Source organism: Sturnus vulgaris, chromosome 27 (genome assembly GCF_052056855.1).
Source record: "Sturnus vulgaris isolate bStuVul1 chromosome 27, bStuVul1.hap1, whole genome shotgun sequence".
Lineage (NCBI taxonomy): Eukaryota > Metazoa > Chordata > Aves > Passeriformes > Sturnidae > Sturnus > Sturnus vulgaris.
The window spans coordinates 1,699,516-1,721,922 of NC_142269.1; the positions used below are offsets into that span (position 1 = coordinate 1,699,516).

Genomic DNA, 22,407 nt, shown 5'->3' on the forward strand with positions numbered 1-22,407 from the left:
AGTCATTCTTCCCCACACTGGGGGTCCCCAGCTCGGCCCCAGCTCTGTCCCAGTGCTCCCCAGTGAGGAGCTCTGGTTCCTGTGCTCACTCCGGTCCCTGCTGACGCCCTGAAGGCTCTCGGAGAGGGCAGCCACACTTGGGGCCAGGGAGGTCTCCAGGACATTGGTTTGTCCCTGCCCTGTCTGGATGGATGAACGAGTCACCACTGCGGGGACCTTGGGGGTCCTCTCTCATCCCTGCTCAGCTCGGCCCCCTCATCCGGCTCTGATTGCCCCTCTGGAAATGGAACAAGGGGATACTGGGGACAGGGGAAGGAGGGGATGGCACCCTCAAAACAGGAAATTGGGAGTGCCCACCCCCATGGTACCTGGGGCCACCCATCAGAGGACACCCCAAAATCCAGCATCCCTCCATCAGGGTTTAACGCCTGCACTGCCAGGACCATGACACTGCCTTACTCCACTCCCTGTTTTCACTGCTTTTACCCCAAAACAGCTGGTTCAGGTTGGATGAATTGTTCCCTTGGCCCAGTCTCCCACTTTTTATTCATTATTTATTATTTTTATCAGTTGGTGTCATTATTATTAATAAAGAGAAAGAAATCACCCCCAGCATGGCAAATGTCCTGCTTGCCTTTGCCTGCCTCCTTTGGGAAGGGATGGATGGATGGATGGATGGATGGATGGATGGACAGACCTCTGCCACCACCTTGACTCACCCTGTGACCACCTGGTTTCAGGGCTGAATGTGGGGTTCAAATGCTGTTCATGTTCTTTGCTGGGATGGATTCCTTAAATCTAGTGGCTGTTTCAGTGCTGGAGTGGGCAGACCCTCCAGAATGCCAGGATGTGCCTGAGGCACACAGGCTCCTGCTTGTGTACCCCAAGGTTCACCCTCAGGTCCCTGGGTTTTTCTTCATCAAATTCCATTACCCACCTGAATCCTCCTTTTGGGGCTTTTACGCATCATCCCTCCATTTTTGAGAGTTTTCTTAAGTGGTATTTGGAGGAGCACAGGTCTGGATTGATCCCGGTGCAGCAGGGTCTGGCTGCCATCAGTGTGATGAGTTGAGAGTGGATGGGTCAGGTCTCAGTGCCAGTGATCCCAGTGTCTGCTCCTCTGGCTTTTCCCACTGCAGGGAGGCAGAGGAGGAGGTTAAACAGCCCCTCAGCCCCCCAGTTCCACACAGACACCCCTGACCCATTAAACATCATCTGCTGGGCACCAAAATTTGTCTGCTGAGCGGGGCATCAGTCACTGCTTTGGTGCTGCCTCCCTTTCTTTACTTGTCCCCAGGGCTAGCACCTCCTGGGGGGATCCCACAGTGACATGACTTCCCAGGAGCAACCAGGAGCATGGTTCTGGTTTTATTCCCCATTTAATATAAATCTGGCCCTTTCAGGGATTAAATTGACTTTTCCAGGGGCAGAAAGGTGCTAATCTGAAGGGTGCTCGTCCTGCTTGCTGGGGACAGCAGCAGGACGAGGTTGTCCGTGGGTGCGTTTGGGGGGGCTCAGGGGTGATTTGGGGGCTGTTTTCTGACCAGCTGAGGGTGCAAGGTCGGGTTTCTCCCCAGCTCAGCCTGTGTGTGCCCCTGCTGCTGGCAGCGCTCCTGGAGCAGGAAAAGGGGCTGAGAGGTGTGAACAGTGGGGGGAACAAAAGGGGAAGAGCCTTTCCCACCGTGTGCAGCCCGTGAGGGTGAATCGGGCAGTGGGACGGGGACAGGATCCTCCTTGGGGACACAAACTCCCCCACAGGTGCCATGGCCCTGCTGGGCTCTCCTCCCGTCCCGAGGCTGTCTGGGCTCTCAGGGGGCCGTGAGGATCCCCGGAGACCCCCCAGCAAGACGTGGCTATCGGATGCGGTTCCTACACTCCAGCCCCCTCCAGAACTGGACCCACGGCTAGGGGATGTGCGGGTGGGACTCCCCACGCTCTCTCCCAGCCCCAGCGGCTCTCCCGGTACCCAGGATTCCGCACAGGCCCCGCTCAGGGCCCCTCGACCTAGTGTCCCCCGTCCCTCCCCCGGGACACGACCGCCGCGGGGCCCACGAGAGACCCTCCCCCGGACACGCCCCAATTAACCACGCCCAGACAGGGACCACGCCCATAAATGACGACACCCTTCCCATGGGCCACGCCCACGGCTTCCCGCCTATTTCAAGTCCCCGCCCCTCCCCTAGACCACACCCCTCCCCATTGCCCTCTCTCCCGTTGCCTGCCACGCCCCCTGCCAAAGCCCCCACTCAACGCGCCCCAATCCCATCGCTGTGCCCGGCGCAGACCCCGCCCAAAGCCCCGCCCCTCCACCGGTCTCCGTCCTTCCCCGCTCTCCCCTCCCCTGCCCAGGCCACACCCTCGACTCAGACCACGCCCATCTAACGACAGAAACCGTTCACCAGACCACGCCCCTTCCCGGTGCCCCGCCCTCTATAGAGACCACGCCCACTGACCGTTAGCGCAGGCGCTGTTTAGCGGACACGGCCCCAAGTCTCCGCCCCCTCGCTGTCCCCGCCCCTTCCGCCGCCCGCGCGCCGGGACTGCAGTTCCCACCATGCCGCGCGGGCGGAAGGGGCGTGGCCGCGGCGCCGCTTCCGTGCTGGCGGCGAGGCGGAGAAGCGGCAAGATGGCGGCGGCGGCGGTGCTGGAGCTGCAGCGCGCGCAGTCCCTGCTCTCCACCGACCGCGAGGCCTCCATTGGCATCCTGCACTCCATCGGTGAGCGCCGGCCCGCCGCCCGCGCCGCCCGCGCCCCGCCGCTCCTCGCGTCGCGCAGAGCCCCGCGCCGCCGCCGCTGCTGACTCACCGTGCGCGCCGGCCGGGAGCGCGGCCTGGGCCCGGCCCCGCGGCGCTGCCCCGTGCCGGGACGGCACCGGCGGTGGCCCCCGCGCGTGGGGGCACGGGCGGCAGGAGCTGTCGTTGCGGGACGGAGCGGGGGCCGCGCTCCGGGAGCCCGGCGGCGGGGCCGGTGCCCGGTGCATGTCCGTGGAGCCGCTCAGAGCAGCCCCGGATCCGGGCCGGCCGCTCCTCCCCGTCCGGCTGAAATGAACCCGCCGGCCCGAGATCCCGGATCGGCCTGTGCGGGACCCCGGCGGGGCCGTGGCGGTGCCAGTACCGGCGGGATGTCGCGGCTCTTTGGGTCGGGGGCGGTTCGCGGCGTGTTTGGGGCGCGGTGTCACGGCCCGGTCCGGCCGTGCCCAAGGCCGGGACCGCTGTGCCGGCAGCGGTGTTTGCTCCCTCAGCGCTGACATTCCGCCGATGCTGACTCGCCCTCCCAGCGCTGCTCGCACGGAGCCGGGGGCGGCTGCCGCGGCCGAGCTCCGCTCCTCGCTGGAGAAGTTCCCTCGGGCTTCGCTTCTCCGTGTCCCAGCTGGGTGCTGGTCCCAGCACGGGCCCCTTTGGGCTGTCGGGCCGGGGAGGTGTCGGTGCTCTGAGGGGTTTGGAGGTGGCGTGGGGCGTGTGGCCCTCGAAACTGGTGTTTAAACCAGGAGTTCTTGATTCTTTTGCTGTGTGGTGACCTCTGCAGAGGTGCTGCGACTTGCAGTCACACTGCTGTGTCGGGAAAAGTTTTCCGAGTGTCCCTGTTAGACTTTGAAGGTGCTGTCAGCGCTGTCGGAGTTGTTTGTCCCTCGGTGTTTTTCTGTTTATTCAGTAGGAGGTGCAGCTCTCAGCGAGTCAGGCTCAGTCAGGACTCACAGCCCCTATTGTGGGTTGGGAGGATCAGGAGTGGCCCAGACAATGTTGCTGTGATGCTTTTCTCCATGAGAGCGAAGTTCCCTCACTTTTGGTAGGGAATTACAGGGGATGAGAGCCACAGTTTCAGTTCCCTAGAGCGGGATTTTGGCTCTGTTTATGTGGAAGTTGGAGGAGTTCCCTGCGTTGGGGGTGGTGGCAGGGAGGGAAAGGTACGGTGTAGTGGATAACTCGCCTGGAACTGATGCTGTGCACACTCGAGTTGTGCTGCTGGCTGTCATTTGTCCCTTTATCTGCCTCAGAGCAGAGTCACTCCCTGGAGCAGAGGCTGATAGCACTGCCAGCACTCAGCACTGGCAGTGGGTGGGACACCAGAGTGGGGAGGGATGTACCCACCTCACTTTGCTGATGTTGTGCTGCATTTTGTCCACGGGATCTCGGCTTAATACACAAAGCAGCAACATCAGCAATCCCACAGTGGAATATCCAACCCCAGAAGTGCCATTAAATGTCTCTTACTTGGTTCTATGGCTCCAATGTGGTCTGGTTTGTGGTGCTGTTTGTAAGTGATGTGCACAGCTGGACAAGCTGAGATTGTTCAAAACTGGAGCTGAAGTTTGCAGGGGGACCTGTGGGCTGGTAAAGCCCCTGTGGAGCACAGACAAAGCACTGCAAACTTCCCTGCACTGGATTTAGACTTCTCAGACCTCTTGGGTCAGGCTGAACTCCCTGGTGCCTGTTGGAGCAGGACCTGCTTTGGTAACCTCTCCAGGAGCTGACCAGCAGTGATGATCTTCCACCACTAAACACCACTAAAGGCAACTTTCCTGCTCTTTTTCTTCCCAGTGAAACGTGATGTCCAGGAAAATGATGAGGAAGCGGTGCAAGTCAAAGAGCAGAGCATCCTGGAGCTGGGGTCACTGCTGGCCAAGACTGGGCAGGCAGAAGGTGAGCCTGAAATCAGGAATTTAGATTACAGGCAGGAGATCCTGCAGCCAGTGGATTTAGTGTCCTTACTTAGTGGGATAGCTGTAAAAACAGCTTTTGGCAGGAAATGTTCTCTCAGAGACAAGACAGAAACTTAAAACCAAATAAAGAACATGACTACTAATCTGGTGTTGCTTGGCACAGTGTACCAAACAATGCACAGTTCAGTCTGTGGCCCTTTGATGTGGAGCTGTTTCAGTATGAGTGACTAAAGTATTGCTGAGTTGTTATGATTGACATGAGAGATGTCTCCTGGTTGGTTTCAAATGGAAAAGTTTGTCCCATGGAATACTGTCTCACCAGCAGCTCCTCTCACAATCAATTGATTTATCTGCTGGATCATTACATCAGCAGCCCCTACCCAGCTCTGCATTGGACAGTCTCTATTGTGAGTGTGTGAGGGGACAGGGATGGAGTCGAGTTCTCTTTTCAGTGATGATTTTCAGTGTTCCTGTGTCCTGTTCCCTGGAGAGCTCAAGGCAGCAGTTGCTTGTTTTGCACTCAGCAGTTTAGGGCTGTGCTGTGCCTTTCCCCTGGAGCATTTCAGGACACTCTGTGTCCGTATGCAGAATGTTCTCTGGTTGGGCTGGAGCCCTGGGTAGTGAAAAATGTTTACTTGAAAGTCTGGCAGAGGGTGGGGAAAGCAGCCAGCAGAAGGTTCAATCACACTGGAAGTGTTGGGACAGCAGGAGTCCTTATAACTCCTAAGAGGAGTTAGTCCTACTAACTTTGGAGTAGTTCATGGAAAGCTCTGTGAGGGCTCAGCCACGGGTCCAGGTCACAGTCTGTATCTATTGTGAAATGTCCCTTGGTGTCCCACTGGGCTTAGGAAACTCCTGTTGGGCTGGGCCATGTCACTGCTCTGCCCACATCACACATGCTGGAATGAGCATTCCAGGCCCTGCTCCCACTGTGGATTGCTGTTGGACTGGGGCTCTGAGAGACGGCTGGAAACAAAGGTGCTGTCCTTGTCACCTCACTTAGGTGTCCACCTCTGATTCCTGCTGGGGGCTGCTTTTAGAGCCCCTGGGGAAAAACAAACCCTTCCAGCACAGGATTCACCTGCTCCTGCAGGACAGAGGAAGCTGCTGTGCAAGTGCCCCTTTCGTGGCTGAAGTCAGGGAGCTCGGTAGGGGTGTCTGTGCTGTGCCAGTGCCCTTTGCACCCTGGTGTTTGCTCACCAGAGATCACCAAACATGGCAGGACCCTGCAGCAGGGGTGATGTGTGTGTTTGGGTAAAAACGGGGAAATCAGAGTCTCTTCAGGTCAGTGTGGATGTGCTGCTGGTGAGCAGAACTGAGGGCAGAGTTCTTGTGGCCTCCTCACCTCTGCAGAACTTGGGGCAGTGTTGAGTTTAAGCTGAAGTTTGGTACAAGGAAAAGGAGCTCCAGGGTTTTCCCAGAGGGTGGTAATTGATTGATTTATTTTCTTTCAAGGGGAAGGCTGAGGAGTTTAAAATAACACTGTTAACTCATCAAACTCAGGGTTTTGAGGGGGCAAACATGGAGTGTGTTTGTGGTCTATTAAAGGTACCACTAAACTGCAGAGTGAGTGTGTTCTGGAGGGAAGAAAATGGACTTAATGCCATTCAGAAGCCAGATGTGTGTGTGCAGCTCAGAGGGAGATCAGCAGCATCTGGAGGTGTTTTCTGGAGTTGTGGAGCTGGGAGGTGAAGGAAAGGGTACCCTGGCTTAGGGTGGTGCTGGAGCTGTGGGAAGGGCTCTGACCCTTCCCCTCCTGTCAACTTTCTGGGTAGGAGTGACAAGTCAAGGGCAGCAGCACCATCATCAAGTACAGTTGCTCTCAGACACTCCAGTGCTGGGCAGATACTGGAATTTCATCCTGTGGCTTTCACTGCACAGAGTTTTCGTTTTAGCCAGTGGAACTTCTTGGACATGTTTGAGAGGTTCCAGTGCCCAAAGAGGTGGTGGCTGCACTGTCCCTGGAAGTGGATATTGGAAAGGAATTGTTCCCTGTGAGGGTGGGCAGGCCCTGGCACAGGGTGCCCAGAGCAGCTATGGCTGCCCCTGGATCTCTGGAAATGTCCAAGGCTAGGCTGGAGATGGGACTTGGAGCAGACTGGGACAGTGGAAGGTGTCTCTGTCCATGGCAGAGGTGGCACTGGATGGTGTTTTAGGTCTCTTCCAACCCAGACTATTCCGTGGCTCTACTGAACTGCAGCTCTTGTTTACAAAAATAATAATGAGTGACCCCCTTCAATCCTTAATCATTATCAAGCAGATAAACTTGTAGATTGATTACTTTTCTTCATGACAGTTCCAGATTTTTATAGCATTTCACAGAACTATAGGATTGGAGTAACTTGGATTGAGAATTTGGATAAGTGGAGTGTTAGCTGGTGGAAACACTTTGCTGAGGATGAGCTGCAGGCTTCATTTTCCAGAGCTGCTGCTCATCACTCCTGCAGAGCTGTCAATCCTATCCCTTTACTAGGCATTGCATTTTCTTTAGAAAAATAAAATCCTAAAAATAGTTGATGGTTACGTTGGTAGGAGAGAGAAATTTCTATGGGAACTTTGAGCCTGCATGGCTGAGTGTGGAATTTGCAGAATGCACAGCTGCATTTCAGCTGTTGACTTGGGATCTGCTTTCTGGGGTTCTGAGGCAGCTCTGGGGCACATCAGTGGGATGATAAACACTGCAGTGTGTTCCACTGGAGTTTTCCTTCTTTGTTCTGAAGTTCCTGTGGGAAAGAGTGTGTTGGGTACTGATTCCACTGGCCCTGAGGAGCTGGTGGAGCTCAGGGATGCACAGGAAGAGGGTTCCTGGTAGTGCTTAAGAGCTGATGGATCTTGGAGAGCCTCAATAGACAGATCCAGAGCCTACCTTGCCCAGCTCCCACCGAGATGCTGGAGAGGAGCTCTGTGCAAAACTGATGTGTTGGAAGGGTGTGTTGGGTTGTCTGTGGTTGTTTGTTTGCTGTGCATGAGACCAAAGTGTTTGCCTTGGATTGAAATAATTGGAATTTGCATCCAGGAGTTGTACTGGAGATTAAATGGACCCCAGAACAGGATGGTGTGGGAACAGTCATGGAGCAGCAGGTTCCCTGTGGAGTAAAGATTGTCAGCCTGCAGGTTGCAAGCTGAAATGTTGAAGTAGCTGCACCATAAGTGTAGAAAAAGCTGCCTGTTTATGCTATGGCAGAGAGAAAATCAAACTTTTATGGAAGCAGGTGTGGCAGTGAGAGCATCCTGTGGTGTTCTTGTACTGAGTCCAGGTGGTTTGCTGGGGTCAGGATCTCCTGCACTGCAGTTTGGGAAATGAAGCTGAGGATCACACTTGAGATAAGTTCTGTTTGTTCTAAATATGCACTTTGAGATGTTAGGAAACCTTCCAGTGCCTGAAGGGGCTCCAGGAACTGGAGAGGGACTTGGACAAGGGCCTGGAGGGTTAGGACCGAGGGAATGGCTTCCACTGGGTGCCCAGAGCAGCTGTGGTTGCCCCTGGATCCCTGGAAGTTAGATGCTTCCAATCAAAGGTTGGATGGGGCTTGGAGCAGGCTGGGACAGTGGAAGGTGCCCATGGCAGGGGATGGCACTGGTTGGGCTTTGTGGTCCCTCCCGACCAAATCCATCTTGGGATTCTGTGATTACTATGAGTGATTAGAAAAAAGTGAGTTCCACGTGTTAAGTGTGTGATAAATGAGGTGTATCAGGCTTGATTAAACTTAAATAGGTTTAAAAAGTAAAAAATATGAAGAATAATTTTTAGATATTAAGAAGATGTTGTTATAACAATTAGCATTAGCATTCTTTAGCATTGCTGCTGAATGAAACACAGAAGAGCCCTTGTTTACGTTTGTTTTTATTGGAATCCTTCCAAACTGAAATTCTCCTGATACTCCTCCATCTACTAATTGAAATATAATTAGACTAATCTCTTATTTTGGTTTTGATTCTGTACTAGTTTGGTGTAGAAGATTTCTGAATTAGTCATTACCAGCTTTGTTTTGATTTTTCTTTTCTTGTGGAATCTTGTAAACAAAGTAGTGTGAGATCCACCTGATATTTGGGTGAGACTTGGAAATCTGGGGCAGAGAGCTGTGATTTCAGTGTGCAGCCCCGGTGCTGATGAGTCAGCACTGAACCCTGCCCCTCTGCAGGATCATCTTCCCAAACTGGGAGCAGCCCTGGCCAGGCCCTCTCCGAAGCCACGTGGTGTTGTAGGAGACTTTTCACTGCAGTTCCACCACAACATTCCTGAGTGGCTCTGAGTGCTGGAGCTTCTGTGACTGCCACATTCCTCTGCTCCCTGGGAATGACACTTCAATGTTTCTCCATAAATAAAAACACATTTCCTTTTTCCACCTCTTATAAAGACAGGTTTTATAACTGTGAATTAATGAGGAGACTTAGAAGCAGAAATATTGTTAAGTGAGGTCAGTTCAGAGCTGATCAGGTAAAGGTAGAGTGTTAAGGAATATAATTTTGCGGTGGTGGAGCACAAGGTGGATCCAACATCCTGGGCTTGGCTAGGTGGAGCAGATTAAAGCGTGAAACTGTGAGTTAATAAAAACACACCTAAATTATAAACTCCATCCCTCATTAAATCTCAAAGCATTTAGCAGATCCTTAGATTTTAAAAGACGCCTGAGGCAATTCCAACTGGTGGTAAGTGTAGAGCTGCAGTGACAGGCAGTGCTGTGGTGAGGGCCCCCAGTCCCCTGAGCAGTCCCTTGTTTGCTTCAGGGCTGTCCTGCAGGTGTCATTTGTTGCTCTGTTCTGTGCATGATGCTAAAAAACCACCTGAGAAGTGTTTGGTGTGACAAGTTGTGCTGCTATATGTGATGCGTGGCTGCTCCAGCTCGGTGCAGCTCTTGGCTCAGGGGTTGTATTTCATGTTTTGGGGTTTTTGCAGAGCTGGGAGGACTCCTGAAGTACGTCCGGCCCTTCTTGAACTCCATCAGCAAAGCCAAGGCCGCGCGCCTCGTCCGGTCCCTGCTCGACCTCTTCCTGGACATGGAGGCAGCCACAGGACAGGAGGTGAGGCTGCACTTCAGCACCAGGCAGTTCCTCAAAAGCCTGCAACACCATTACATGACCTAGTTTGCTTCTCACTGAAGAACTATTCATGCCAGGGAGCAGACTTTTTTTAATGCATTTGGATGTATTTTATAAATAAATCATCAGATAATTGAATTCATAACCATGTCTTTCTGCAAGCCTCTCCCTGCTGTAGGTTAGGAGTGACTCCCACCATGGGTATTTGTCTTAGATTCTTGTTGCTTCCTCAAGTTGTTCCAGGGGAGGTTTAGATTGGATATTAGGGAAAATTCCTTTACTGAATGGGATGTCCAGCCCTGGCAGTGGTGGAGTCCCCATCGCTGGAAGGGTTTAAAGCTGTGTGGATGTGGCACTCGGGGACATGGGTCAGTGGTAGCCTTGGCAGTGCTGGGGAATGGTTGGGTTCAGTGATCTTAGAGAGCTTTTCCAACCTCAGTGACTGTGGGTGCAGCACTGGGAGTATTTTGTAGTGTGATCAGTGTTGGGAATGTGTTCCCAGGGAGCTTGGAGCAGGAATGGTGGCTGTGGTGTGGGATGGCACAGAACTGGAGGAGCCACTGCTTGGGGGCTGTCCAGGAGCTGGTCAGGATTGCACGTGGTCAGGGGGTGTTTTACTGCACAGAGACACAAAAGTTATTCCTGAAGCAGGAGTGGAAAGGGTTTTGCAGCTACCAGGTGTCAACTTCTTCAGTGGATGAGCTCCCCCACCAGAAAACCTGAGACAGTCTAAGATAGTGCCCAGTTAGGATTTAGGATTCACTCCATTCTCATCAGCTCCATAGGATACAGTTGTCTTAGGGTTGTTTATTTTACTTCTTTTTTTTTCCCCAATTATTGCTTTTTTTGGGAGCAGGATAAGGACAGGAGCACCTTGGGAGTGCTTCCAGGCTGTGCTGCCCTGCAGAGGGTTGTGCTGGAACACCAAGGCTGGCACAAGAAGGGTCTGAGCAGCAGGTTAGAGACAAAACCACATGAAATCTGCACTCAGGGACTGGCAGATTGCAGGCTGGAGAAGTTCTGCCATGCTGAGGGGCAGGTGACATTCTCATTAGCCAAATTAGCACAAAATTAGCCGAATTGAGACTGTCATCCTCTAGTGCAGGTAACCCAGCCAGTGTCCCTTGTTTGTTGTTCAGTCCTTGTGGCTCATGGGTGATGAATGGTGACAGAATGTTTTTCCCCTCTTGCTTCAGCAGATGAGGTCAGGGGAGATGGGGTTGGATGTGCAGGTGAGAAGAGAGAACTCCTAAAAGTGTCAGGAGAAAATGAGCAGCTACAGGCTTTTCTCAAGATGATTTGGTGTAAAGGACAATGTTCGGTGCAGTTGCAAAGGAAAAGCAGGTTGGAGTAATGGTGATGGAAATAATTAAAAGTCAGTCAAAATAGTCACTTCAGAGCATATTCTGAAGCCAAACTCAAAACTTAAGGAAGGATGACATCAACGTGTGAGGTCCTTGATGCAGCAATCTCAAATCCTTTCAGAAATGTTCTGAGGATTGTCTGCTTCTGCAGGGTAGCTCACATCCAGAATGCTCCCAGGAGCCCAGTAAAGCAGTGAAATTGGAGATATCTTCAGCTCCTAATGCTCCAGCTATCACCCTGTAATAAATTGAAACTTCATAATGGCTTTTCATAAAATGCTCACGTTTAATAAGCAGTGAGAAGGAGCTGACAAGGCCTGCATTGCTGAGCTGCAATCCAGAGGTTTTGGGAAGAGGCGTTCCTGAGCTTGGCACCACAGCATGACTTACTGTGTATTATTGGCCAGATAAGATACAATAATATCTAATTGAGATGGAGCAGTTCTGCTTTATCAATCAAGGGAGTCTCAGCCTGAAAAATAGGGAAGAGTCTGAGTTTTCTTTGCTGTGCTTTGAAATGATGGATGAGGCCCCCAAAGCAGAGCCCAGCACCTCTGCTGCTTTATACAGATTACATGATCTATCTAGGCTCTAAACACATTAAATTTATTTTTCTTTATTGAAAATACACCATGACTGTGGGTTTAAACTCTGGGAAAGCTTTAGTGCCTACCCCAAATGCCTCCATTTGACACCTCTGGTGTTGTTGCATTTGTGGTGGGCACTGACAATGTCTATAATTGACTGATTTCTTTCTGCTCCCTTTAAGGTTGACTTGTGTTTAGAGTGTATTGAATGGGCCAAATCAGAGAAGAGGACTTTCCTACGCCAGGCTCTGGAGGTAGGTCCCAGATCCCAAACATGTGGAGCAGCATCATCCCTTGTCATATTTAAATACCTCTGAAAGTAGAGCACTTGTGTGCTGTTCAGATCTTTTTATGTGTCAGGGTAGGGCATTAATTACACTGAAATTCTCCTTGAAAATGCAGGGGTTTACTCCTTGTGCAGTAGGCCTTACACAACTGGACCACACAATGTGACAAATAGAGATTAATGTAGTGAAGTCTGTGCAGAGAAGAATACAAAGCTTCATTTTACAAAACAAATCTGTTCTGGCTTTCCTCACAGCAGTTCTTTTTCTGTTCTCCAGGCGAGGCTGGTCTCTCTCTACTTTGACACCAAGAGGTACCAAGAAGCTTTGCAGCTAGGTGAGGCTCCACTAGGTGGTGGTAAATCTTTGCTTTTAATTTACTCCTGACAAGGAAAGACATCGCCTGTGTCAGGTTCTTTGAGAAGTTTTGTAGGATTTGGGTCTTTATTTTTCAGTGCTCGTCCAGTTCTGCCACTTTTTGCTGTAGCTGGGTGATAACAGCTCTTAGAGGTGTCTTTGTTTTCGCTGTTTCACCATCCTTACCCATCTCACCTGGGCCTAAGGCCAGTTTGGATGAGGCTTGGAGCAACCTGGGAGGGGTCCCTGCACATTTGAGAGTGGAATGAGGTGAGCTTTAAGGCCTCTTCCAACCCAAACCACTCTGGGATTCGTGATTCGTTCAGTGCAGATAATTTTGGGAGCTGTATCCAGCTGAAGGCCACAGGTTTGGCTCCTGCTGGAACATGCTGGAATACTCTGCTGTGGCCACAGAGGCTAAAGGGAGAAAACAGCTTTTTTCCAATTTGCTCAAACACAGTCCCAGTAAAAACAGGAAATTAAAAACCTCTCTGGGTGTCAAGGTCTTACAGAGGCTTTAAGAATTTGCCCCTGTACCACCCAAGGGATGGTAACGAACCAGTGAATTCTTGCTCTGCCCCAAAGCAGAGTAAAGCAGGACCTCTTACAGCTCCCCTAGTGCTTTTCTAATGCTCACTTTGCAAATGACTGCAGTGCTGTAAGTGAGGCTTAAGCTGTAATTGAGATTTAAGCTTTAAGTGAGGTTTAAGCTGTCTGAGGGGTATTTGCACAGCCTGCTCTGCCAGGGCTGAGGGGCAACTGCATGGACACAGCCTGAACTGCTCACCTGGGACCCAGAACTTCTTAACCTGTGTGGTGGCACGAACCTGTGTCATGTCCAGGGTCACCTGGGTGACATGTATCTCATCAGAATGCTGAGTTCATGGTTCATGGCATTCAGTATGGAATTAGAACTAGTTTGCACAGGGCTAGGTAATGAACTCAGATTTAAACTGATCAGAGGCCACACTCCAAAGCTGTGATTAATTAATTTAATCCCTTGGCTGGTGGTGGGACAGCCTGGGGAGTTGGGAAGGTCTTTACCTCTGGGCCAGGCTCTGATGCTCTGTCAGGATGTCAGTGTTATGCACAGCACTCCTGTGTGGCTGAGGAGATGGTTGTGTCCATGGCTGTGGGGATTAGGTACAAGCAGAGTCTCAGGGATGTTTCGAGGGAAAATCCATTTGTTTCTGCCCAGTTCTGCAGTTTCAGCTCTGGTTATCAGCTCCTGAGCACAGCAAGGGAGGAAGAGGTTTTTACTTCTGCTCACCCTAAGTTACCTCTTCAGTGGGGGAAAGAAGGGGACAAGTTTCCTCTAGGACTGACTCGTTCTCTCCTCACAAGGCTGTGATGTGGCAGCTTGTCTTTGCATTTCTTAGGCTGTCCCCTCCTAAATCTGACCTATAGATGTCCCATGTTAAAATCATTCCTTCCTCATCCCATGTTCTTAGGAGTTTCTTGAGAATGCTCTGTGATGCAGAGGGGGCAGTTCTGCAGGAGCTCCCTGTGGGAGAGGGAAATCACCTGGGAACAGATACCAGAGTGACCATCCCAACTGCCCAGCCCCTCCAGGACACTCTGCTGCCCACACACCACCTCTGACACAAAACTGCTTCATCCTCCAGCTGTGCACTGGCACTGGCCCACCATTATGCCCTCTCCCATGCCGTTTCTTGGAAGAGCAGGTTGTGTGAGCCTCAAGTCCCTCCCTCAAAGCCCTGACTGCTGGGGGATTTCGGGTGGCCCCTGCAGGGATTTCTTTGTGTGGATGCTGATGCAGAGCAGTCACAGTTTTGTCCTTGCTCTCTGCCAGGCTCCCAGCTGCTTCGGGAGTTGAAGAAGATGGATGACAAGGCACTGCTGGTGGAAGTGCAGCTCTTAGAGAGCAAGACTTACCATGCCCTGAGCAATCTGCCAAAAGCAAGAGCAGCCTTAACCTCAGCACGTACCACGGCCAATGCCATCTACTGTCCCCCCAAGCTGCAGGCAGCGCTGGACATGCAGTCAGGTGAGGCCCCTGGGACAAGGACAGTGCCCAGGACTTGTCCTGGCACATCAGTTACTTGTGTAAAATGGAAAGTGGTGCTTGGTGGGGCCTCAAGATTACCACCAGTTCTGCCTCAGGTGGCATCAGCTGCAATGACATTGTTCCTGCCCCTGGTGTTTTCAGCCCATTTTTGAAAGCTGCAGTGGTACAGGGTCCATAAGCTCCCCAGGCACTGAAGTTCCAGCCTCACACTGTGTTCCTGACCTATTACATGTTGTTCCTGACCTAGTTTACAGGCACGTTACCTGAAGTGCCCCAAACTTGTCTGTCTAAAAATGTCCTTATAATAGAGAGTGTGGATTTTTTCTGATAGAGATGAGGCAAGGAGGGCACAGGAGGAGAGGATTCCCTTCACTGAAGTCACAGATAAAGCACAGAACAACCAAATTGTTCTGTCCTCTCTTAGTCATGCTTAGAATTAACCTGTTTGTGCTTCTCCTAGGTATTATCCACGCAGCAGAAGAGAAGGACTGGAAAACAGCCTATTCATATTTTTATGAGGCGTTTGAGGGCAATGATTCAATTGACAACCCCAAAGCCATCACTGCTCTGAAATACATGTTGCTGTGCAAAATCATGCTCAACAGGTAGGTAGCAGATGGTTCTGGAAAAAACACTTCCTACATTTCTAGGGAAGGGCTTTTTGTTTATGGGACTCTGAACTAACGGGCTCAAGCAGTGTCTTTATCACCTGATCAAGTGCTCCTGATGTGGTGGTATTTAGGTTGTAGTACTTTGCTGTAAGTTGGGGATTTTTGAGATGCTCTGGGGTTTAAGCTGGCCATGTTCCTTTATAAATGCTCTGCTCCCTTCCCTCTGTCTGCAGCCCAGAAGATGTGCAAGCATTAGTGAGTGGGAAGCTTGCTCTGCGGTATGCAGGAAGACAGGTATAGAAACTTAACTCTTTCTATCTTCCTCTTACCTTTCTCAATGCTGGCTTATTCTTTTTGTCAAACACTTCTAATTTCATACCAAAATACCCACCACTCCTGAATGTCCTGAACAAGATCCAGAGCTGATTAAATTGCCATGAGTCATTGCCAGAAGTTGCTTGCCTTCAAAGGGGTTTACAGTGATTTTCACAACCAGAGAATTTGGGCTGCTTGCTTCGTTTTCCCTGTTTTTCTCTTTCCTGCTTTTCTTCATCAGCTACAAACTGCCTGATGCCATCAGCTCCTTGTGTCCCTGCTCTCACCAACTGCTGCGGTGTTTAAATTCGAGTTACTGTTTTTACTTCATTGTAGCCAGTCCTGAGAATCCAATCCTGGCAGTGCAGCTGAGCAGGTGGAGACCTGGATGGCTGCAAGGTGGGAGCCAGGCAGGCAGGGAGGTGTTAAACCCATTGCTTATTCTGACATGTGAACGTGCCAGGCTGGGAATGCCACCCCCAAATTAAATCCAGGGGTGCTTGTAGAAGGTGCAGGGCTACACTCCAGGCGTGCCAGGAGCTGGGCCAGGCTGGGATCCTGCTGTCCTCAGGGGCTGTGCTTAGCCTGTGCTTTGCTGTGACGCAGGAGCTGCTGTTCCCCTGCCCACAGAGGATTGGGAATTAGCAGAGCTCAGTGAGCAAACGTGCGTGGAAAGGTCTGACGTGAGGATATCCCTCCTGGATCAGGAAGGGCAGCCCCAATCCTGCCTTATCCCTTTGCCCTGAGTGGCAGCTGGAGGCTCCTCTCCAGGGCAGGGGATCCTGGCTGTTCCCACACTGTGCTCCTGAACCAACCCTGACCAGGAAGTAGCATGGGGAGCAGGGAGAGAGCAGCCCTGGGGGCAATCCCGGAATATCCCGAGTTGGAAAGGACCACAAGGATCAAGTCCAGCTCCTGCACGGGGCAGTCCCAAAAGAGAAGGCAGCAGAAGCCTGGGCTTTGTGCACCAGAGACACCTTGTCTTGCCTCCCAACTTGGGCTCTGTTCTGCAGTTCCCTGCTGGGATTGCCACTGTTGGGTGTAAATGTGCTTGTTTGGGGATGTGGCTTTTTCTTCATTTCAGCAGTTCTGGGGTAGAGAAGACTCATCCCTGATGCTGTCCATGGTGAGATGTCCATAGGAGCTGCTGTCCTGCCCCTGCCATTCAGCAGAGGAGTGGCTGTGCTGAAGGGGAGAGACTCAGCTGGAGTCCCAAAATAGCCACGTTCATTAAGCAAGTGGCCAAAATACACACTTCCCTTAAAGACAGCATCAAACTCGTTCCCAACCTGCAGCTGATGCTGTCAGACCCAGGTGTTTGTCCCTCTGGAGCTGTTTCAGGTCACGTCCTGCAGCTGCCCAGCTCGTTCTCCCCTCAGCAGCTGCTCTCCCTCTGCCTATGGCAGTGACAAGGAACCGTGGTTTGCTGTTTAAGCATGTTCCCAGGGTACTGCAGAGGTGGCATATTCACCCTGAGAGGAGAATCCAGAAAAAAATAATCTCCTTTGGTTCTTTCCCCCACAGACAGAAGCACTAAAATGTGTGGCACAGGCCAGCAAGAACCGGTCACTGGCAGATTTTGAAAAGGTGAGTCAGGGACACAGAAGATGGGGCCTGGCTGAGCAAAAAAAACAGTCAGAAATTCCAAGTTTGGAAAGTTGTAGGAGCTGTTACATCCCACAGCAGGAAACCATGGAAACATTGATAGAAAGCAACAGTGCATCAAAAAATACCCCCCAACAATCAACGGGTTGTGTTTTCAGTATGTGGGGGGTAAACTTGCTTGAACCCAGTTTTTTTTCTTTTCGTATATATTTGTGGCTTGTTTTGGAGAACCAACTCAGAAGCAGTTTTCCTTCAGGTGCTGTTCACATGTCATGTGAACATGGATGGATGTGTATCTTCCTAAAATTATTCCTGGTTTCAGCAGGAATGCTGAAGAGCTCAGGGAGAGGATTCCCATGGCAGGACCCAATCCTGCTGTGCTCTGCTGCCTGTGAACAGAGACTAGGGCTTGCTGAGCTCCAGCAGGGTGGAGATAAAAGACACTGGAGGGGCTGCTGGGCTGTCATAACCTGCTGGCTTTTAACTAAGTTAGGGATTGGATTGACCACGGTATCTGGTTGGGCAGGAGGGGATCTCATCCTCAGAGCACCTTAAGGAGCTGTTGCTATCAGAATTATTTCCTCCCCATGTCCCTACAGGCTCTGACAGACTACAAGGTGGAGCTCAGGGACGACCCCATCATAAATACTCACCTGGCCAAGCTCTATGATAATTTATTGGAACAGAACCTGATCAGAGTCATCGAACCCTTCTCCAGAGTACAGGTAAATGTTTCCAGCAGCACCTGAATGGGCTGGTCCCTCTGTTCCTGCTGCTGGGGGTCAGGGGATTGTTCCTATATGGCACATTTCTTACTCTGAGCTGCTCAGCACTTTCAGAGCTCAGGGTCCATCATGTTAAAATTACAAGGAGGAGAAAAACACATTCCAGAGTCATTGGCCTTCCCACCTGTTTCTCTCATGCTCCCTGCAAGGTGACTGGCTTTGAACCCTGAAAGTGACAGCATTTGGCTTCAAAGGCCTCTGACAGGGCAAGGCATGTCTTGGAGAAGAATTATTTCACCTTTCATAGTGACATGGCTTTAGGGGTCCAGTCCATCTTAGTTAAAATCAGATGTGAAACCTGAAGGACCTGAAGCTGCAGAGTGGAGAAAGCCACTGGAGTTTTTGAGGCCAGAGCATTTCCAGACCCTTGAGCAGTTCCATGGAAGAGCCCCAAATCTCTGTGCTGTGTGTCCAAAATGCCGCTAAAGATTTACCTAAATGTTGGTTTTTCTTATAGATTGAACACATATCCAGCCTCATCAAGCTCTCAAAGGTAAGAACCTCACCAGAAATCAGTGCCATGTGTTCAGAGGGCAGAGGAGTTGGGGTTTAATGGCATTTGTCACTAGGAACTGAACATGAAGGGTGGCAGATGAGATCCATAGCATTTCCAGACAAATTTCACCCTTGGCAGCTAAGCTCTGACACAGGCAGCTCCTGGGAGGCATTGAGGCTTCCTGTGCTCTAGACTTTGCTGTGCTGTCCCCTTCCCTCCCGTGGGTTTTACTCCCTGTCTTGGCTCTTGCTTTTTATTGGAGGCAGATTTTCCTCTGCTCTGTCGTGACCAGCTCAGTCTTCCCCTGTGCCCTGTGTTTAATCCCCTGAGTGTTCCCAGGGGAACTTTACTTAGACCCTTAAGATCCAGGATCCAGCTAATCACCCTGTGGTGTCATTAGGGATGCGTCTGTCACACTGACTATGCAGTAACTGCTTTACAGATAATCCCGGACAGATTCAGTTCTAGGAAAATCCACTGTAATCCCAGCCAGTTGCACCCCAGAGTGCTGTTGTCTTGTACTGGCATTAAGAGCAGAGGTTGGGAAGTGAGCTGAGCTCAGCCTTTGTGGTCACAGAATCACTGAATCATTCAGGTTGGAAAAGACCTCTGATCATTGAGTCCAAATATTCCCCCAGCACTGCCAAAACCACCCATGTCCCCAAGTACCACATCCACACATCTGTTAAATCTGGTGATTTCACCTCTGCCCTGGGCTGGACAACCTTTCCGTGAAGAAATTTTCCCTAATATCCAACCTAAACCTTCCCTGGCACACAGTCTGTTCCCAGACTAGCATGGTGTTTAACACATCCTTAATATTCAGAGTAAAAGCTGGTCTGTGCCCCCTCTGCCCAGAGAGGAGCTGCCTCCTGTGGGCCTTCCTGGTGCTGGGCAGGAGCTCAGCTGAGTCCTGCATGGATTAAATAAAACTTGGCCAACTCTTGTCTAAATCCTAAATGCTAAACCGAGTTAGAAAGTTCCAGAACCTCCACAGGTAAAGCCTGTGTGAAGTGACAGATACACTGTCACCTGTGGGACAAGGGACATCCTGGTGCTTGCTCATTAACAGCTGCTCCCTAATTTCCTGAGGCATCCCAAGCAGGTGGTGGTGTCCAAGCCACGTTCAGGGAAGAGGAGCTGCTCTTGAGCAGTGCTCATGTCCCACCAGGGCTGTCAGGCGTGCAGCAGTAAAATTCACATATTTTTATGTGTTCTGGGAGACTTTTAATTTTTCTGCTTCAATTTCAGGCTGAGGTAGAAAGGAAACTGTCACAGATGATCTTGGACAAGAAGTTTCATGGTGAGTCTCTGCATCCCTCAGAGCTCAGCTCTGATTGCCCTGAGTTGCATGAGCTGTGCTGGACTCCCCTTCCTCCCCTGAACCTGGGGGTCCTGCTCAGGCAGCACATTTGCATGTGACAGTCAGGAGTGACAGGAATGCTGTTCCTGCTGCTCCATCCACCTTCCTTAACCCAAGGGTTAATTTCAGAAATGCTGTTGGGTCCCTCTTGCTGTGACAGCATCCAGGAACAGTGTGGGACCCCCAGGTGGCTTGTCTGGCCAGGCTGGGCTCTCCCTCTTGGAGCTGACTGGGGTGTGGTCCCAGCGTTCTGTGGGGGCACCCCATGGCCCAGTGTGGTGCTGTGGCTTGGCTGGGCCCACAGCAGGCTGCTGCCCCAAAAACCCCTCAGGGAACCAGCTCTGCTCTTGGTTCTCTTGTTCCTGGGTGTGGCTGAGCCAGGGGAATGCCTGGGAGCAGCACATTGGGCACAGAGCCCACCTGGGCACAGCTGCAGGATAACCCAGCTGTGCTGAGCCATCCTGCTGGGCACAGGGCCTGAGGAGGCCGGGAGAGATGGTAGGGAATGGGCAGGAATGCTCATCTCCTGGATGGCTTCTTGGGCTGTTCTCTGGGATTTTTTTTTACCTGGGAATGCTAAAGCAGTGCTGGCCAAAATCTGCCAGTCCAGCCCAATACATGAGCCCTTCCCAAACCCTGTACAGCTGATTGGGTGTTTCTGGGGTAGATCCCTAAATTCCTGCTGTCTGGAAGCTGTGATCCATCGAGCATCCCAGTGCTAACAGCAGCTTGTGCCCACAGGAATCCTTGACCAGGGCGAGGGTGTCCTGATAATCTTCGATGAACCCCCTGTAGACAAAACTTACGAGGCTGCCCTCGAGACGATTCAGAACATGAGCAAAGTAGTGGATTCGCTCTACAACAAAGCCAAGAAGTTGACATAGGTGAGTGGGGCCTCCCCGGGGACTGCAGAGCTCCGGAGTCGCTGCCAGGCCCCGCTGTGCTCTGCGTCCCTGAGCCTTGTTCCCTCTCCTGTCGAGTGACGTGGCTCTGTTTTCTCTTTGCAGAGTTGAATTTGCTAGCTGTCATTTGGAGAGTGTGTGTGACAGGAGAGTGAAACCTTTGGGAAAATGTTAGGAGACTTTTTTTTTTCTTCTTTGTTCTACTTTTCGCTCGGAAAGTTTTTAAACTTCCTCATCCGGTGCATCTTGTATTCCAGACGATGCGTGTTCCAGTTTCCATGTAATCTTTACTGGCCGAACTTTGTATCTGGGGGGGGAATATTGTTTAAACAAAGAGGGTATTCTAAATAAAAGGAAAAAGGCTTACACTACCTAAACATGTGCTTTCCACTTCCTGAGGGACGGCAGAGTTCAGCAGGGACAGCGTTTTGTTACCAGTAGGTGCCCAAAACCAGTTTGTTTCATCTCCTCCGCCCTGAAATCGGAGACGTGCTGGCGGTGTCCGAGCAGCCAACTCGATTCCATTTGTACTGAACCAAACAAACCCAAAATGTACAGACTGCTGGTTTATTTTCCATCCTCAAGGCCTCCGACCCCCTCGAAAGCAGCTCCACGATGATTTCCTGCGGGCCGGAGCTGTAGCCCCGGCCCCGTCCGGCCGCTCTCGGCGAAGGGAACGGCGCAGGTTTCCCTGGAGCCTGACTTGCATGCTCTTGTTTGCAGATAGACTTAGATTCTCAATGTTTCCTCCCTCCCCACCTGCGCTGGTAGGAGGAGCAGGTGAAGGCGGAGCCGACCCCAGCTGTGCCTCTGCTGCAGCAGCGCTGAGCTCTGCTTCCCCACGCCAGGTGGGACAGCCTGGCCCTCTGGAACAGCCCAGGGGCAGCTTCCTCCTCGGTCCCAAAGTCCTGGGGGGCGGAGCACGGTGTATTCCAGCATGTTCCATTTTCTGGTGAGGTTTCCAGTAAGTTTTAATGCCATTTGGGCAGTGTAAGCTTCTGCATCTCTGTCCTGCTCATCTTTATTTTTCCTTTCCCTGTCTCTATTTCCCTCTCCATGTTTTTCTTACAAAATTTATATTTTGTAAAAGGATTCTGTTTTATCAGGAAATATTTTGCCTTCACACTGACTCTTAGACTGGCTGATTTTTCCCCTTTCTGTTCACATTTTGACCTCTCCAACCTTTTATTTTATTTTATTATTCTTAATTTCCATCTCCTCCAGTCAGTCGCTGTTTGGGTTTTTGGCACCATCAATATCAAATGTACAAACGGTTCTTGCTAACCAACACCAGGTATATCTGATGTTCAGATGAGTTCCAATAAAGAATTTTTTTTTCAAAAACCTCTGTCTCCTGTCTTCAGCTGCCAGGGCAGATCCTGGGCTGGGTGCAGCTTCTCCCTTTGCTTAAGGAAGAGTGGGAACATCCCCTCACCAAAGCATTGCTGGGGACTATGTTTTGGAGACACCAAATATGAATGTTTGAGGCAGCATCATGAAAGATTTATGGATTGTGATGTGTTCTTGGCACAACAAGTTCTAGTGCTACTGAATGTATAATAATACAATTATTATTAGCACTATTATTATGGTTGAAAATTGATTAAATGTGGCTTCTCACCCCTCCAGCCTTGCCTGATCATACACCATGTTGGATTCACACTGCACAAGGCTGGCCAGGCCTGGATTGCTCAAAAGGCTGGGGAGGAGGTTTAGGGTGTCATTGATAAAATATCTTCAATTTTCACATCTGAAACTCTTGGGACACCAGGTGGTGCAGGAAAGAAGCCTGCCCTCAGAGGCAGGAAAATGTGAAGGGTTTCACTGCTCTTATATCTCAGGCAGTAGGGAAGTGCATTTCTAGTTTTTATAGTTCTTTTTTCTAACTAATTCCTGAGATACTTCCGCAACATCTCTGTCTAGTTCACTGTGACTCCCCTGAAGTGGCATTTTCCCCAGGGATGCGTCATTTCGATGGGATTTGCTGAATTAGGTGCTAATTGTGGATG

At 51.1% G+C, this 22,407-nt stretch overlaps 1 protein-coding gene across 1 annotated transcript; it reads left to right on the plus strand.

The window, feature by feature from the left end:
- Positions 1 to 2,521: 2,521 nt before the first annotated feature.
- Positions 2,522 to 20,769, plus strand: PSMD11 (proteasome 26S subunit, non-ATPase 11). The gene is made up of 14 exons (XM_014884833.2): positions 2,522 to 2,717; positions 4,539 to 4,640; positions 9,558 to 9,682; positions 11,834 to 11,905; positions 12,215 to 12,272; positions 14,106 to 14,300; positions 14,782 to 14,926; positions 15,166 to 15,226; positions 16,772 to 16,834; positions 17,452 to 17,577; positions 18,095 to 18,130; positions 19,385 to 19,436; positions 20,238 to 20,380; positions 20,504 to 20,769. The coding sequence occupies exons 1-13, from the start codon at positions 2,555 to 2,557 to the stop codon at positions 20,378 to 20,380; spliced, it is 1,341 nt and encodes a 446-aa protein (XP_014740319.2). The 5' UTR covers positions 2,522 to 2,554; the 3' UTR covers positions 20,504 to 20,769.
- The last annotated feature ends 1,638 nt before the right edge of the window (positions 20,770 to 22,407 follow it).